This window comes from Microtus pennsylvanicus, chromosome X, assembly GCF_037038515.1.
Source record: "Microtus pennsylvanicus isolate mMicPen1 chromosome X, mMicPen1.hap1, whole genome shotgun sequence".
NCBI lineage: Eukaryota > Metazoa > Chordata > Mammalia > Rodentia > Cricetidae > Microtus > Microtus pennsylvanicus.
Genome location: NC_134601.1, coordinates 26,344,624 through 26,362,813, shown reverse-complemented (window position 1 = coordinate 26,362,813; position 18,190 = coordinate 26,344,624). Strand labels below are relative to the sequence as shown.

Sequence of the window (18,190 nt, the reverse complement as noted above, 5' to 3'; positions counted from 1 at the left end):
AATAGGTATAAATGTGAAGTTAAGAAAGTAGAGAAAGATATAGGTAAACAGAACCAAATACCAGAGCAGTAAGTAGACAAGTGACTATTTACTTCTTAGTCTATAAATACTGGAACAGAATATTCTTCTAAAGAAATCACGTGACTATTGGATACGTGACTTTCATGGAAATTGATTTGAAATGCTCTAAGAGACATTGGAGCAGGACTTCTGTGATGTCAGGAACAATAATTTTTGTATCTACACTCATACCTGGTTTTGAATATGGAGTCACTTTTCTTTCTTGTTAGAGAACAGCATGCTGTCAGCAAAATTAAGCCCTAGATGAAACTTCTTTAAAAAAGGAAAGCCAAAATGAAATCATTTTTAAGGGTATAAATAAAATAGATCCACGCATTTCCTGACAGGCTGAATGAGAAGGTCCATATTTATCTCAGTAAGCTTTCAGCGTTAGACTTTAGGAGCCAAAATGACAGTTTTGGACTCAGCCAGACAGTGAGCCTTATATATAAAAACTCAAAATAGATTTTCTTTGCCCCTAGTTCTGCCAAAGAACCATTTTAGGTGTGCAGGAAGGCGCTGAGCACAGTAATGCATAGTGTCCTTCTGCTGAGGGGGAGCAATGGATGGCTTTGCCTCACCTGACTTTTCTTAATTGGAATTTAGATTCCCAAAGAATCTGAGCAGTAATGTATTTCTTGTGATTTTGCAGAAGTTATGCCTTTTGCCTCCCCCCTCCCCATATACTTAGAATTATTGAAAGCTGGTATTAAAATGCAGAAGCCTGCAGTTTTATAATGGAAATAGGTCACTGGGCTGGGGGCAGTCAATGGGGACATTCGATCATTCTGGGATTAGAGCATTCTTCACTGTTGTAATTGTCAGAGAATGAGGAATGCAGAAATGGATTTTAGTAAGAAAACATTCATTGCCAGCTTGAACAAAGCTCAGTGCTAACTTTTTGTGATGTTCCAAAGAGCTTTATTGTTGGACTCTTTTCTAACCTCTGCTCTTTTCTGTTGTCCTCCTCTTCTGTCTTGCTGCATACAAAAATATATTCAGGAGTTCCCCATACACTTTAGATATGATACTGGAATGCAGAAGATTTAGACTTCATGTGTAGGCAAGGGAGAAAAGAGATGATGGGATGACTGGACAAACAGAACATGAAAGAAAGGTGTTAGAGAATTGTCAAGGGGGAAAAATGGTAGTGAGAGGGAAAAATGGATCAGAGGTGGCCATTGAGAGTGGTTTGGTTAATGATGCCTTGTACATGAGCTACACCTGATCTTTAATATAATAAGTAGCTTTCAAGTAAGAAAATGATATTAAAATCTATATGTGAAAAGTAAACTTTGTGCAAAAGCATTTGTTAACTTTAATGTACAACCTGGAGACTTCAGCAAGGACAGATTGCCACAGTTAAGGCTAAGAGTATGAACTGAGTATAAACTAACTGAGGGATGGTTTACAAGGGAGAGTTGGTAGCATTTGGTAAGAGCCTGGAGTAGAAGACAAAGCTACATTTAAATTTCTGCCAGTGGAGAGATTACTTAAAATACTGAATACAGTGGGCTGGAGAGATGGCTTTGCTGTTAAAAGCACTTGCTGTTCTTGCAAAAGACTAGGGTTGGGTTTCAATCACACGCATTTATAGCTGTCTATAGTTTCATTTTTACAGGATATTGTGCCCTCTTCTGGCCTCTGAGGTAACTTGACATTCACCCAGCGCGCACGCATGTGTGCGCGCATGCACACACACACACACACACACACACACACACACACACGTTAAACATACACATGGGAGGCCAGTCTTTCTTCAGTGTTCTTCCTTGTGATTGAGAAGTTGGCATAGGGAAGAGAGGCAGGAGTAAGTGAGGCTGTTGTAGCTCTAATCGAGTTGATCTGAGGCATGAGGCCTAAAGTCTGTATATAGTACTCAAAGGAGGACAAAAAGCTGGGATCACACTGGCTCCTTTTCCATTCTGGCTGTGCCTAAGTTGAAATAGACCAATGTGTTTGGGTTTGTTTGATTATTTGTGGCAGTGTTTTCTTTCCCTTAAACCAAGATATGGTTTGAATGCTTCTTGGAACATGCTCTTTCTTTCCCTGTTTGATCTTGACAGTCTGCCTCATCAAAGGACTCGTGCTCTCCCCCTGTGAAATTATTAGTGGGTTGAGGTATGTTATTTGAACAAAAAAAAAAGGCTTTCTGTGCCTCACATGTGCAAGACCCTGGGTTCATATACCAGAATGAAACCAAAGAGGAAGAGGGAAAAGAAGGGACAGAAAGGAGAAGAAAATGTGAATAGAAATCCTGAATTCAACACTGTTACATAGAACAGTCTATACTGGATGGGTGCGTATAGGTAAATGTGTAACACATGTACCTAGGAAACACAGCTGCAGTCAGTTTTGTATACATTCTTGTATTAATTATGATCATGTATTCTTGTCATTGTCCTTAGGAAATGCTTTCAACTTAATTTGAATCCTCCACTGGACACAGTGCATAAAGCATCCTAGAGACTACCCGATTTTGAATGTCTCAGGAACTTAACGTTACTGGCTAATCATTGGAAACAGTGTTAAAAAGAGTAATTTATTTAAAAATGATAATTAATATCACTAAGTTCATACAGCCTAAAATTGATCACATCTTTCTCATCTGTCTATTTCAAACATATATTAATCCCTGTTATAATTGAAGTAATTCAAAAAGGTCTGGTGCCTTTTAAGTCATTAATAAAGAGGAAACATTTCAATGCTATGTATTGCTAGATATATTTGATTGTACTTTCATTTTGTGACTATTAATAATCTAAGTGTGGTATGTATGTATGTTAATAATTAGTAACTTGTTAATCTTAAATCAATTAATAATCTAAGTGTGGTATGTATGTATGTTAATAATTAGTAACTTGTTAATCTTAAATCAATCTTGGTCATAGGTCTTTGTATGTATTTTCTAAACTGGTGAAGGGGAAGGATACGACTTCCTGGCCTACAGATACTTTGGTGATGAAGAGTGTTACCTCTGAATAAAACTGCAAGGGGTGACAGGCTGGCAGAGCATGGGCTTTGAAACAACCTTGCAGGGACATTGAAATTAACATTACCCTCCAACCGTTTTTCTCCTTTCCCCTTTATGCTCTTTTCCATTCCTAAGGAAAATATGGGGTGATTGGGAACTAGGTCTTACTTCTCCTTTAAGTAGCAAATTGCTAGTTCCCTGTAGTTTGGGAGGAAAATAAAACACATTTGATTCTTAACCTTAGTAATTTCTTAAGTCTGCTTCTATGAATTTTATTCATTAGTCTTTGTGTTCCAGAAAATGCCTTGGAACATTATATAGCCAGATGCTGATCTGAAGAGAAGTTAGATGTCAAGGTTCTAAGATGTTGAATTTGTCCAAAGTCGAGTTCCCATTCTCAGGAAGAAGACCCGGGACCCCCTTTGCTAAGTTACCTTTCTCCTTTGCTGAGTCTGAGCTAACACAGTTAGCATATTTTAGCGCGGGCCTGCTGTGACTAGCTGCCTGACCAGCAGCTTTATGGACACTTAAGCAAGTCCACAGCATGCCTTTCAGGTAATTAAGCCCTGGCACTATGCACACAATTTTATGCTTTTATTCATTGCTTCTGGGGCCATTTTGTCATCATCCCTTCATTTTAACTCTGTTAAAACTAAATAGTAAAAATATGGGAGCTGGAAACTGCTATGCTTTACCTAAGCCTGTTGATGTAGTGCAAACTGACATTTTTGTCGTCCATGTTAGGCGGATCTATTCCAATTGCCAGGCTTATTCTCTGCAAACACTTACCCACTGTGTTCATCAGCAACAAGGCCATTGATGATGATGTAGAAGTTTATTAGAACAGGAAGAAAGGAATAACCTAAAAGTAATTCTGGAGACTAGGCTACAAGGAGGCAAATGCCTCAAAGACAGAAAGTCATTGGATAGCATGCATTTATTATATGTCGGCTAACAGAAAGTTAAGCATTTGAACTTAAACTTCCTATTAGACTCTCCCAAGCATGCGGGCCACCCACCAGTTGCAAGGCATGATGACGCGACAGATGACTCGTCCTCCCTGGTAGCAGTATGGATATGGGTAGTAACCTAGTAAAGGTTCACAGACTCGGCGACAGTAACGGTTGCCTCGACGACAGTAGATACAACAATAACCTCTCTCATCTAGCATGGGGTCAAATTCGATTCCATTTTCAGTCTGGAAGAAGAAGAAGACAGTGTTGGAGGGAAAAACTTTTTAGGGAGGGGTCCCATCAAACAGGAGAAGACTATTCCACTCTGAGTTGGGAGGCTGGTGAGAAATTAAATGTCTTAGCTAAATCATGGAGACGTAGGCATCAAAATTGTTTGTGAATGTACTCCCCGGAAAGGTCAAGTTTCTTAAATGCTTGTTAAAGTCATAATTTTTCCGACTGCCTTGAGAGGTAGTAAGCTTTATGAGCGTTCTTTGTTTCTGCCCTGAAAATGATGCAGTGGCCAGAACTCACATAGTCATTTACTGGAAGGTCTTCCTCACTTGCTTGTCTGGTGTGACGGGTCTTCTCCACCTTTACTTGCGGAACTACCCATTGCTCATTCTGTTCAATCCCTTTTTTCTCATTGGTGGGGAAATGAAGATCTTCACCATCCTCCTCAAAGTCTTGCAATTCAGAAACTGAGATAGTAAACACAAAATTGTGATACCATTACTTTGCAAACACTTCTGAGAGAAGTGCCTAGATGGACAAAGTTAGGGAGAGCTAATTTTTGTCTGTCTTTCGACTGCTATAGTTTAAGCATGTGTGGGCTGCATTTCCTAGCTCTCTAAGTGGATAGTTCAGAGACTATTTCTTTTCTCACCAACTTCATTGCTCGTTTGCCATTAAACACTTACCCCTTTTCTTAGTAGTAGAGTCAGTTGACAAGAAGACAAGGGATATCTGTCTCCCTCAGTGTTTTTAGCTACATGTGCTCAAAAATATTTCCTCATTGCCTGATTTGATTTGGTCTCAGCTTCCCTCCCATTTCTTCTTTCTTGTGTCTCGATTTTTCTATTTATGTTTTTACATACATGGGTGTTTTGCCAGCATATATGTCTGGGCACCACATGCATACAGTGCCCACAGAGGCCAGAAGAGGGTATCAGATAGCTGAGAACTGGAGTTGAAAATGGTTGTGAATCTCCTGCCGGTACTGGGAATTGAAGCTAGGTCCTTTGCAAGAGCAGCAAGGGCACTTAACCACTGAGAAATCTCTCTATCACCCCCAGTGTCTTATTTATTTTTACTAGACCAGTGTTCTAACTCCTGAGTCGTAGGGTGATATGTATTATTTATTTTTAACTTAGGTCTGTGGAAGATTTGGTGAAAGTATAGGTTTCTATGCATTTTTTTTTACTCTGTTCCTCTTGCTTTCTTACACAACTATGGTCCAATTGTCAAAACTAATCCATAAGTATTGGTTAATTGCCACTAACTAAACTACAGCCTTTATTTATCAATATTTTCATTCATGTTATTTGTTTTGTAGCATTCAGTCTAGGATACCAGATTGTGTTTTGTCAGCTTAAAAAAAATACTTGTAAATAATACCAGCAGAGGCCTGCATTGTTGGCACTGTCCTGTCTTGAGTAATATAGTAGTCTTTGTGCAAAGTGAGGGAGGCCAAAATCTGTGTCAGCTAGACAGAATAAGGTGTTTAGGGACCTTTGTCTTCTTGAATTGAAGGTTGTGCTTTTCTGCTCTGGACCTCTAACCTTCAATTCCATTTACAGTGATTCCTCAAACATTCCTAAAAAAGCTGTCCTGCCACGATTGTCATATATTCTGGGGGAAGTGCCATTTGACATGAGAGTTCTTGAGACAGCAGTGCACTATTTGGTCTCATCTCTCTCCAGTTCTTGGGTTGGGTCCACTGTAGTTTTGAGGAATAGTCTGGTATCCCTGCTGCAATGAATATCGATGTACAAAGAAAGATAGATTAGCTTTTTGCTATCACTGGTCACATTAGGGTGGTGTTGCCTTTCCTGAGATATTTTAAAAGCCTGTCAGCATTAATTTATCTGATTTATAACTTGGCTGTGAAAAATTCCCTCTTCACCACAGTCAGCATATACAGTTTCATCCAAGAAGGTATAAACCGATCATTTGTTTTCATAGAAATGTGGTCTCTCAATGCTGGAAACATTAACCTGTTACTATCTTTTCTTTGAGATAGTATATTGCTCTGTTGTATATTGCTATAATAGCACACACACACACACACACACACACACACACACACACACACACACACATATACCCGTATATCCATAAAGTATATAGAATATAGATACTATATTGCTCTGGTTGGCCTTGAACTCAAAATTTTCCTGCCTCAGACTCCTGGATATCTGGGAATGCAGAGGTATATCACTGTGCCTAGCATGTTAGCATCATTGGAAGGAGCAGGAGGTTGGGAATAGGATACCATACCTGCTATTAGAGTGGGATTGATCCAGTACATGGTCACATTATCACAAATCTCCAGAATTTTAGAATTTTTCAGAAAATCTCTGTTTTCAATAGGCTTTTCTGCAGGAACCCAAATCACTGACTGTTCAAAGAAAGTTGTAGTGATTTCTTCGTTCTGAAAGAAGAAAGTGGTTCAGGGTAGGAATTGTAGAGAAATTAGTACAGCAAAGTAGATATTATGAAGTACTGACAAACAGCATGTTTTAAGCTGCAGTAACAGCTGCAGTGCTAGGCATGACTGCTGGAGAGCTGTCTCCATGTCATGCTGACAGTAGATGCCCATAGAGGAGCTAACTGGTCCTTTCCTTCTGGGTCTGGCAGCAAGGTTGCTCACTAAAATATGAGCATTGTCTACCATCGTTTTGGTTGAAAGGCTCTCCAGCATGTTCTGGGAACTCCCTGGGCCATGCAAGTTTTGATCATCTGGAACATGAGTGAGTTACATTTCTCCCCTTTAAATGCCTTGTTTAGGTGTGTAGCTAAGGTTTAACACAGGATTTCACCCCAAGATGAAAAATAAACCAATAAACAATCCTGTTGGGGAAGGGAGGCCACTAGGAGTGGGACGAGGGTGGCACATGCCTTTAATTCCAGAACTTGGGAGGCAGGGACAAATGGATCTCTGTGAGTTCGAGGCCAACCTGGTCTACAAGACCTAGTTCCAGGACAGGCTCCAAAGCTACAGAGACATTCTTGCCTCCAAAAACAAAAAAACCAAAACAACCCCCCTGCATGTCTGCATGTTTAAGAGTGGGAGACCCTGGTTCGATTCCCTGATGGGGAGCCAGGAACAGAGTCTACCAGTTGGAAGCAAGAGCTGGGAGCAAGAGAGCAATAGTTGTGTATATAGTATAAGAGACCACGACCAAGTGGTCTGGTATCTTAAAGGCTATTGGCTGAAGGAGCGGAAGGAGCTCCCACAGCACAAACCCCAGTCCACGCTCCCCCCTCCCCACAATAAAATCCACCTAGAATCTAAACTAACCAGATCAGCTAAATAGCCAGTTAGTCTATCATTGTGGATTTACAAGAAATTTGTCTTTTCATGTTTTAAAGTCTTCAGTTTATGGAACATGGACTCATTAATTCCATTCATTCTAGATACCTAAGGTTTATCTCACAGAGGACTCTGGTTCATAGAGCTTCTCAGTGTTGTTAAAAATCCCCTTTCTTCCATTTCTAGTGCTGGGAGTAGTTGCCTTTAATACCTAGTTCTGAGCAACTTGTCAATAAAGCTTCAACACTTTAGCCCTACTCTTAAAAAGGCCTTTTCATACCTCTTTTGTTTCTTCTTGGCTTTACGATTTCAGTGCATTTTATTTATTCTACAAAATATGTCTTTGTATAATTTTTTTTCCTCTGAACCATTCACAACTTTCAAGCCCTGGCTCTTTTGCCCTTGAGTGTGTAAGAACTTGGAACACACTGAAAGGGGTTTGCATAAAATGAGTTGGTGTGCTGACTAGCTTTGTTAGCAAACCCAGAGCTATTTATATGCTGGCTCCGCATGCTTTACTTGCACACACCGTACATACAGTGGTGAGGGAAGTGCAGAGGAAGGGAGGGTTTGTAATTTGCAACCACAAATTTGTCCCACTAAAAAAGACCCGTAGTGTGAAATTCTGTTTTCTTGGAGATGAAATAATTTTACTATCATGTGACCAATATGTGTGTTATTTAAAAGATCCCACCAAGTTATCTGAGGAAAAACTGAGGGCACAGAGAAGACATGGGCTTCTATATCATCTAGGTTAAATCCTACTTTATCAATTTAGGCTCTCACTGTTGCCGCTCTGTGCTTGATACATTATTTTCTGTAAACATTGTCATTTGGCATTTCATATAGTCCCTTTTAAAACATTTTTATTTATTGTCTGTTGGAGGAGCAGGCATATGCCATAATGTACATGTGGAGGTCAGAGGGCAACCCAAGAACTGGTTCTTCTTGTGTCGGATAAATCCTGGGAATTGAACTTAGGTCATCAGACTTGTCCATGGGTGCCTTCACCTGCTGACCCTTCTCCCTGGCTCTATAATATCCTTTAAATCCTAATTTCCTTTCATGCTATCATTGCCCCCTATACTGCTACCAAATTTCTTTTAAGTCGATCTGTTTTTCAGAAAAATCTAATGCAAGTTTATCAGAAATGAAATGAAACTCTGTAAAATCTATCACTGCCATAGACCTTGGCAGCAAAACATCCTTTCTGGAGATATTTTCTTCTGAGGAGGAGTATTCTAGGAACAGGGCTCTGTAACTTCTGTAGCCATGAAGAGAGCAATAGCATGAAAAAGTAATGTGGGAACTAGCAACGGCTCTGAGGGTCCTGTGTAAGGAATAGGCAAAATAGTGTAATCTGCTAGAACAGATTTAAAAAAAGGAAAAGAAGAAGAAAAACATGTAAGTGACCAGTTGGAAGAACATGAAAAAGAACATGGGAGAAAGAAGAGAAAGATATTTCAACATATACAGAGTTCATCATGCCATGGCCACAGTCACAATTTAGATTTTCCAGTTTTAAATATAAAACCAAACTAAATTAAATCAAAAGAACCTGAAGGCTGTAAGGATTGCTGTATTTTAGCTAGTGATGACCCATCTCCCATGGCTTCCTGGGGTGATCCATTCACTGAAGGAGCAGCGGCCTAGCCATCTTAGTTCAGCGGTGTTTTCAGAGAATCCATATTACGTGGAAGTTTTCACCTTCGCTTTTGCTTCTCCTGAGGAGCACTGTGAGGAGCACTGTGAGGAGCACTGTGGGTTATGATGCTAGCAGCTCAGCATGAAATGGTAAGGTGAATAAACAGGAACCTTTAAAGTAGGTGGATGTTGGAGCATGACAGAAGTGGTATATCCCCTATGTAGCCTTAGGACCAGGTTCTTTTTTAAAAGTGCAATTTATTTTTATTATTTTAACTTTTATTATTTTATGTGTAAGGTATTTTACATGCATGTACGTCTGTTTCATTAGATGAAGGCACTGTATTTCCTGTCGGTAGAGTTACAGATGGTTGTGAGTCATCGGGTGAGTATTGAGAATTGAAAGCTTAGGACCTCTGGAATAGCCATCAGTGCTCTTAACCTCTGAGCCAGCTCTCTAGCCCCTATTTTTATTATCCTTTTAGTTATGTGTATGCACATGTATGGGTGTTGGGTTATGTGCATGAGAATGAAGGCCAGGTGTGTTGGATTCCATGGAGCTGGAATTATAGACAGTTATGAGATGACTGATGTGTGTGCTGAGAATTGAACTAGGGGTTCCTGAGTCATCTCCATCCCCAGAGTAATTTTCTTAAAGTCTTTCTCATAGACATGCTTGCTTCTGTTCTTCTGACTCACTCCTCTCACTAGAAATCATTAGTTTGGGAGCAAAAGTACATAGGTTTTCAATTTTTTTTGAGACAGGGTTTCTCTGTGAAACAGTCCTGGCTGTCTTGGACTACAGAGTTAGCTCTGTAGACCAGGATGGCCTTGAACTCACAGAGATCCCCCTGCCTTTGCCTCCTAAGTGCTGGGATTAAATGCATGAGCCACCATCACCTGGTCTTTCTTGGCTTATTTGTTTTTGTTTTTAAAGTAGGTATTTTTGGATAAATGCAGAGTATAAGACCCCAAAGCATGAACTTATTTTTTTTGAAAAGGTCGCAGTCCAAGACCTCACTGTACACTCACTAGCTGTGTACGTTCAGCAAGTCACTCTTTGTTGTAAGTCCCAGTTCTCACACCCGAAAACCAGGACAACAACAGTGCCCATTTACAAGATTGAGGATCCAATGAGGACAGAGCACTTTGTCCAATGGTTGGCCAGTAAATGATTTTCTTTGTACTGTCATCATTTTTCTCACATACCTCATCTATTTCTTCTTCTGGTTCAGAAAATTCAGGAATCACTTTGATTTGAGTTTTAATAAAGCACTTTTGAAGACCTACGAAGTAGATGCCAGTGTATCCCTACAAACCAGACAAAACAATAATACAGTCAATTTCTCGTAATAGCTACAATGAGTTCCATGACCTACCAGAGCCTCAGACTGGCAAACTGAATTCATAGAGAAGACCTATTAGGGGAAACATCAACTCACGTTTTTAAAGTCATGGACTTCCAATGTTTCATCAGTGCCATTTCCACTTCTGAATATTTCCGTTCTGGTCAGGGGATCAATTTCCATGTAAATCTTCTTCTTCTCACCATTGCTGTAGAAAGTGTGCTCCATGTCATAGGTCTGGAAGAGCAGAGGAAGAAAAACAATCTCTAAGATAGTCTGTGCACTCCTTCTTAAAATGCTTTAATTGAGGAAATACCTGGGTCACTTTCCAGAACCTCCTGAGGGGTCATCTCAGCATCTTGCCATTGGACATTCTCTAACATTTGTGATTAAACTGAGGTGCTTTTTGGCATTCAGTCTGATACGGGGATCCTTCAGAGTCAGTGCTTTGTATTGAAGCCAAGTAGCTGAACTAATTAAGAAGAATTCCAGTGGTTTTCTTGGCACCCTTGGATAAGTAGCAAATGATATTTTGCAAATCAGCCTGTGAAGTATTTTCCCCTTGTGTTAAGCCTAGGGATCACCTCAAGCCTATGCTGCTTCCTGAAGCTACTGCTTCTGAGTCTAAGTGTTCTGTGACTACTCTTCCCATTCCTTCTGTGAAATCCATTACATCCAGGACAGCGACTTGAAAACATTTAGAGCAGTTAGCAATTACTCTCTACTCCCATCCCTATCAGAATTTTAATAGTGCCTCAATAGTATCATGTTTGTCCTTTATTAGGAACTGAAGATGTTATTGGCCAATATTCAGTCATAGTCTTATCCTATACAAATTTATTTTCCTTCGTTCTTTAAAATCTAGCAGTCACCTGCTTTCCCTTAGCCTTATATTTTATAGGTCAACTATTCCCACTCAGGTTATTGCTAGCTTCTGTTTTTTAAACTTGATTCCATTATTTTCAGTTTCTCTAGATTCCTCTGCATAGATAAACTGTGGAGACAGGTTAACTTTGGTTAATTTATGATACCATAAATTAACAAACTTCCAAGGAGAGTGCGCCTGAAAGGCTGTTTATCAAGCCTTTCTTGAGTGCCTGAAACAAATCCCCAAACTTCCTTCTGCTCTTTAATAGACAATTCTCTCACTACAGACAAAGAGGACCAGTTCTGTGATTTATTCTATATTGGGGTTAAGCATCTAACCTATAACTTGGGACATATAGGTATAGATAAATACCAATTCCAAAGGAGTTTGATCTCTGTTGCAAACCATGCCAGAGTTGATGGTGCCATTTGCAAGTGTGTCTTCTCCCCGTTGCTTGGAGACCTTTGTCTGTTAGATTTCTCTGTATTCATTTGTCCTTCTGAAGAAGCAAGTTGCCTACAGAGCCAGTGTTGCTTTCTAATAACACAGTTCCTAGTGGCGTTCTCCTCCATGAGCTTGCATTGGTTTTTGTTGTTTTTAGTGTCTGCTGTTGTCTGTGACAGCATGTTAGTTTAACCTGGTCAAATTTTTCCCAACCCAAGTAGAAAAACAAGTTGGATGGGTTTGTAGAAACAAGTGTTACTTCAAGCATGAAAAGTCGGATGGAGCTGTTGAAAAGAAAAACAGAGGCAAAGCCAGTTTACGTCCCTGTGGCTCTGTGGTGCCTCAGACAGGGATAGCGATTATTTGCTATTAAGTATTGTCACCAATGGCAATTCCTATCTTCCTAAAGCAGTGCCTTGACGATTGGTCTTTTAAGGTCAAGGATAAAAGTATGGAGAAGACTCCAGTAACTGCAGGGTTAACTTAGGAAGGCTGGCCTTGTTCCTTGGCAGGTAGAAAACTCCTTTAGGCTTGTTAATTGCTTCTGCATATATTCTCTCAGTTCTAGCTCTGCAGCCAGCTAGAGAAGAGAAACTTCTAAGTATGACAAAAAAAAAATTGAGTTCTCAGTCAGCTGACTTAAGCAGAGGACAAAGGCATCCGCTTCAGACACAGCCTTGTCAGGTTTCCCAATAGGGGGTAGTTTCTTCAGAAATACTATCCATTGTGGAGACGAATGTGGACAGTACTAGCCACCAGGGGCTGGGCTCGGGGGTTTGTTTCATCAGTAGCGCCACTGATGGATTAGTGAATGGAAAAATTGGGTTAGAGACTGGGGGATATTGGACTGTGGCCTACGTGGGCAAAAGAATGAGAAAATGCAGACTGCATTTTCAACCATCAGTAGAAAACTATGGGACTGTGCTGGTGCCATTTACAATTTGAGTGTACTTCTGTGGAATGAGTTTTCCTGCACTCTTGGCAGGGCACTTTACTTGGACACCTTTCTGGATGAGTACTATTGGAAACTGCCAAGCTCAGCAGATCTGCATTACTTTCAACGGCTCTGCAAAGAATTGGGTTTGTTTGTGTTGTTGTTGTTGTTATTGTTATTCAGCGAGGGAAGAGGCATCCGCGTTAATTGTACCCATTAATCAGCTTGTTGATTTTGTGTTCGCAACGGTAGCTTCTTAAATAGAGTGAGATCAGAATGACTTCATTTGTGTACGAATCCTTAGTGTGTGGGAGGGTGTAGGCTAGGGAGCTACATACTCACCCAGATGGAATTCTGCTATCAAAGGTGTCCTTTTGAAACAGACTGTCCTTTGTCTAGGAGGATGATGCCAATGACTTACTTTGGCCTGTGTGGGGATGGCTTTGAGTAAATCCAGACATACTGTCTCACTCAGGTCCCCGTGGAGCACACTGCTTGGGTAATGGCTATGCAAGCTTCACTGGCCCATATGAAGACTGAGCTCATGCCCTTGGCATCAGAAGTACTTTGCTGTCTACTAAGCGTCCTGGCTCCTGGGTTGAAGTGCCTTCTGGAGATGAACTAAGTGGCTTTGCCCTGTCCAGGAACAAACTAAAGCAGAGACAGGATGGCTGACTGTAGAAAGGTGTGAGTGGACTCCAAGTATTTCTCCTCAGTCTCTGCCCCCAACTTAGCATTATTCCAGGGGAGACAGAGAAAGGATCGCATGTGACATGAAATGTGCCCTTGCCAAACTAGCAAATCGATGAGCCCCCTTTCTGGTATCTTCATACCCTGCGCACTGTGTACCCTCACAGCCTGTTCCCATGCGCTTCTCATTTCTATCTGTGCCTTTGTCTCTTGTCTGGACAACCAGGAATCTGCCCACGCTTTAGGGATCTTATGTAAGAGAAGAAACTAATCTGACCAATGATTTTGCATTTAGATATTAGCAACAGAAAAGACATTTGCCGGTCTGAGAAACCGAATGCAATGCTTCTCTCAAAGGAATGCAGTTGGAATTGGGCATTTTAGGCACCGCGACTCCAGGAGCCTGCATGTGGGGGGCATCTTCCCCATGCCATCCAAAGTGATTCTTCCTGGCTTATGAGGAGTAAAATGCTGGAATAGGAAAGAGAGGCCAGTGGAATAGTGGGTGTGTGGTAAAGCCCAGGCAATCTGTAAGAAGACCACACTGGCAAAATCTGGGGGAAATACAAATCCATCTTTCTTCCCTATGCGGGATGTCTGTCCTCAGGCCAGCTAAGGCCTCCACTCAGGGCAGCTGATAAGCCTCCTGCAATGTGAATACTTTACCCTGCTTTCTTGTCTCTGTTGGTGACAGTCACTGAGACCAGAAAAGAAAGCTTTTTATAAAGAATAAAGCTGACTCACATATTGGTGTGATGGATCTGTTTGGGGGCAAGCAGCTTTAGCCTGTCCTGACAGGGATTTGAGGACATTTGGCTTAGGTTTGTTTTTTTGAAACCTGTGATTAATCTAGCTGGTCTTTTTCCCCCTACCTTCATCCTTTACTGTCTGTTTATGAGGTACATGCTCCAAAGGTGAAATACATGCTCGGAATAGCTGGCTAGCAGGTGCTAGGCTGGAAGGAAGTGAAGGGAAGGCACTGTACCATATTATTAAGGAGCTAGCCTGCGAGAATTAAAGGGCCTCTGGGGATTGCTCTACCAACACAGTGCCGACAGATTATTTCTTATGCATAGTTGGACTTTTGCATCTTCAATCACCAGTTCTCAGCCCTGAAAAAAATTGGCATAAGCGGCCAGACATTCCTCTTTCAAAAAAGAAAGAAAAAAAGGAAACAAAAAGAAAAGAAAAAAGCTAAGAAGGTAGGAACGTAGGAAGGAAGGTAGGACATTTCCTTCACTTATAAACTTGAACTAGGTGGGAAGTTTTCCTGTATCCACAATCCTCTCCTCAATTCCCAAATTCAGGTGGAAAACAGGAAAGACTCGTCAGAAAAGGTTCTAGTGTTAATGTCTGTGCTTCTCCTTACAAGCCGTGTGACTTTGGACAAGTTACTGAATGCCTCTGAGGGTTCAGCTCCTAGCTGCAAACCCTTTCTGGTTGCAATGCTGAGAAGTTGGCAGATGCAATTTTCTTACATTTGTCTGGTAGCTTTCAGGTTGCTTGTTGGATTACAACTGCTTGTTGATCACCTGGGCTCCTTCTCCCTAGAGCTCAGTACTGCTCTGCTTGGAGGCTCTACTTTCATGTGCCCCATAAAGCACTCAGTACATACAACCTTAGGAATAAGCAGTAAGAGCATACCCACAGCAATCCGAATCTAGTATCATGTAATTTGTAAGACGTACCCCTGAGTAGTCCAAAATAGCAACTGGTTCAGCAAGAATTCTTGTAAAGGATAACCCTGGGCCTTGTAAAGAAAAGACAATGAAGAGATGCCTTCTTTCCCAAAATGCTGATGTGGCAGCATCTGGTGAAACTCAGCCCCCCCGCCCCCCTGCTTAAGAGATTCCAGATACATCTCCAGCTTTTGCTTTAAGGGTATAAATGCTTCTCCAGTCCCAGGTTTCACCCACTAGACTGGTGTGTATAAGAGTCTAGGCAACCTAGAGGGAAAAGTTGTCCCTTTGTGTATCTAGAGACGAGCAAAGAAAGTTAGTCTGGGGCTAATGCTAATAGTAGAAAAATAGTCATGAAGAAAGCTGGACTCAGACTTGGCAAGAAAAAAATTCTTTTGTGCAAAGGATTTTCCGCCTAGGATGATCTTGGGCATGGAACATAAATGAAGCTGTGTCAGTGATCTCCTACCATTGGAGTTGCATGGGCAGGACAGAGCGCTCGCTTCTCTCCAGACCTCTCATCTCATGCTAGCAGAATGTGGAGTCTGAAGGAGTATCCCCAGGAATACGTTGATTGCTGGGAAGGGGGCGATTACTTCCCAGCAGTCCTAAAAAAAATTGCCACGTAGTTCTGACGTACGGCAGGAAGCACACGCCATTTCAGTCACATAACCCTGTGTTTCTGTCTCATTCCACAATGATTTGGAAACGTGGAGTACAAAGTCTGGGCTGTGTTTACAAACTGCTGCTTCGGGAGCGGCAGCTGTCTTGTTGGTTTTCTCTGTGTTGCTTTGATTAGTTCAGGAGTTGGCTTCTAATTCTTTCAAGTTCAATGTGGAACACAGGGAGCTTTAAGTAGGACTGTTTTTCTCCCAGTAAGTCTGTTCCATGGTTCCTAAGGAAGTTACTGCTTGGAAGTGGACCCTCAATAGGGCAACCTCTTGAAATCTCTCAAACTGAGTATGTTTTCCTGGCTCAGTTAGGAAAGCTGAACACAGAGCCTTATGGACTTGTCTTTCCTCAAGCCTCTTCAAGTCTCCTAGGTGTATGGTTTCCAGGAAACATGGGGCCTGGAAAGTATAGAAGCTCTCTCAGAGTTGATCCTCTTTTAATTTTGATTTATTTTTTCTCCTGGATAAGTGTGTGTGTGTGTGTGTGTGTGTGTGTGTTTGTGTGCGTGCGCGCACGCGCGCTCTCACATGCATGCTTGAGGTATACAAAGAGTCAAATATTGCTTATTCCCATTTGAAATCAGTCATCTGGATCTTTTGTGCATACCAAGGTAGGAGGGAAAGGAAAGACTTAGTAGCATGGAAATGTCAACACCAGATGTAGGATGTTAAATAAACACTGTTTATTATAAACAGATGTTGAAAAAGAAAACAAGAAGGAGTGTTGGGAGGGCTGGAAGAGCAAACACTGAAAGCCTGGAGACAGCCCCAGGACAACAAAGGTATCCCTACAATCAACATGCACCAAAACATCAGCCATTCTCTCTACCAAAGGCCCGACAGTTCTCACAAATCCCACAGGCGACTAAAGCAAAGTCCAGAAGACTATGGGCTTTATTTTGTTAATCACCATTTCATTCCAGCCCATACTATTAAAGAGAGACTCTTAAATTTGTACAAGATGCTTGGATCATTTTCCTCTGGAAATATTCTTCCCAGGCTATTCTGACTACTTTTATTTTCCCCAGATTCTTAACTGCTCTGATGCAGGCCTAATCAGAGTCTTGGTCACTAGGAAGATGGATAGCCTCTCAGGCTCTTTATGTGGGATTTAGAAGAGAGTAGTTGATTGAATAAGGACTCCATATTGCTACCTGATCTCCTGATTTTCAGTGACTCCAAGCTGATTTCATGGTGAAGGCCAGGGCTTAAATATGAAAGGTAGTATATTGTAACTCCCCATGGAATAGCAAGTAAACAGTATTTGTCCACAGTAGAAAAAATAATCGTAGGAGATATATAATGTCTTTTTATCTATGTATTTTCCATAATTACTTTGGCCCCTCCTTTATACTCCTTTTGCTGAAAATTATATCCTAAGATGCATTACTTCATGAGAGCTTTGATCTTTTCTTTTAAAGCACACTTTAATGAGTGGCCTACCCCACCCTTTCCATGTGTGCACGGGTGAAGTGTTTTGTTTAGTTTCAGGAATTACAGAGTTGATTTTTGGAAATCATATTTACAAGAACTGAAATGGGAAACAATGATAGTATAATGAGAAGGTAGGAGAGATCATGAACTTGGCTAGGGAGCGTGAATTCTTACAAGGTAAAGGTAAGATTGCCCTGAGCCACACCCCTAGTCATTTATTACTGCACTGAAGCAAATAGCACTGGAAGATTAGAAAAACACACAAATGTGGCTAGAATGGCATTTATGGTGCCAATAGATACAAGAAAACACAAAAGGCCTTCTTATCTTTGTTCAGACAGGTGTCTGTCTCTGAATGGTCAAAATGATTAGCCACCTACCACACACAGTGAAGGCATTATATTCACAGCCAGCAACTAAAATGATTTATGGTCCTGTACTCATACAATTTTCAAGAGAATTAGTGATTCAACTTTTGGAGTAGCATATCCCTTTAGAAATTAGCTAAGTGGTATTCTAAGTAAGTGTTCTGGAATACATGTTAGCTCTCAATTTCTTTTCTGATGTTGGGTGCTTTGCACACCTTACTAGCCTTAACATAGTTGGCTTCTCTAGAAAGCCATCTGAATAGTAAGTAGTTCAAAAGCAGTAGGGCAGTGGGGTAGGCTAATAGGAGTGGGTGATGCCTGAAAACCTTTCTGGAACATGATGGAAGTAAAAAGGCAAACAAATAAGCAGGCTTGTTTGTGCTTCCTCCCACTTAAACTTTGCAAGGTATCCCTTGAGACTAAATGCAAGCAGGTATTGTAGCAGAGGTGAGCATCCCGGAGTAGCTATGCTTTACTTTTCTGTTTTCATTTGGACAGTTAGCCAATTTATTTACTTTTTCTCCCCCTTTGGCTACTTTGCCCCATGAACTCTTTGCTCCGATTGCTCCTTTGGTTCCTAATGGTCC

The 18,190-nt window shown here is 41.0% G+C and overlaps 1 protein-coding gene and 1 long non-coding RNA gene across 2 annotated transcripts in view; both read right to left on the bottom strand.

Moving 5' to 3' along the window:
• LOC142841772 (uncharacterized) overlaps window positions 1-18,190 on the bottom strand; it is a 345,599-nt gene that overhangs the window by 217,968 nt on the left and 109,441 nt on the right. The window lies entirely within an intron of this gene.
• Window positions 3,953-18,190, bottom strand: part of Tnmd (tenomodulin) — a 52,071-nt gene continuing 37,833 nt past the window's right edge. The window contains exons 4-8 of the mRNA XM_075958496.1: window positions 10,612-10,752; window positions 10,379-10,480; window positions 6,490-6,643; window positions 4,525-4,691; window positions 3,953-4,235 (exon numbers count right to left, since the gene is read on the bottom strand). Of these exons, the coding sequence (XP_075814611.1) occupies window positions 4,026-4,235; window positions 4,525-4,691; window positions 6,490-6,643; window positions 10,379-10,480; window positions 10,612-10,752 (774 nt within the window). The 3' untranslated portion in view covers window positions 3,953-4,025. The remainder of the gene's footprint in view (window positions 4,236-4,524; window positions 4,692-6,489; window positions 6,644-10,378; window positions 10,481-10,611; window positions 10,753-18,190) is intronic.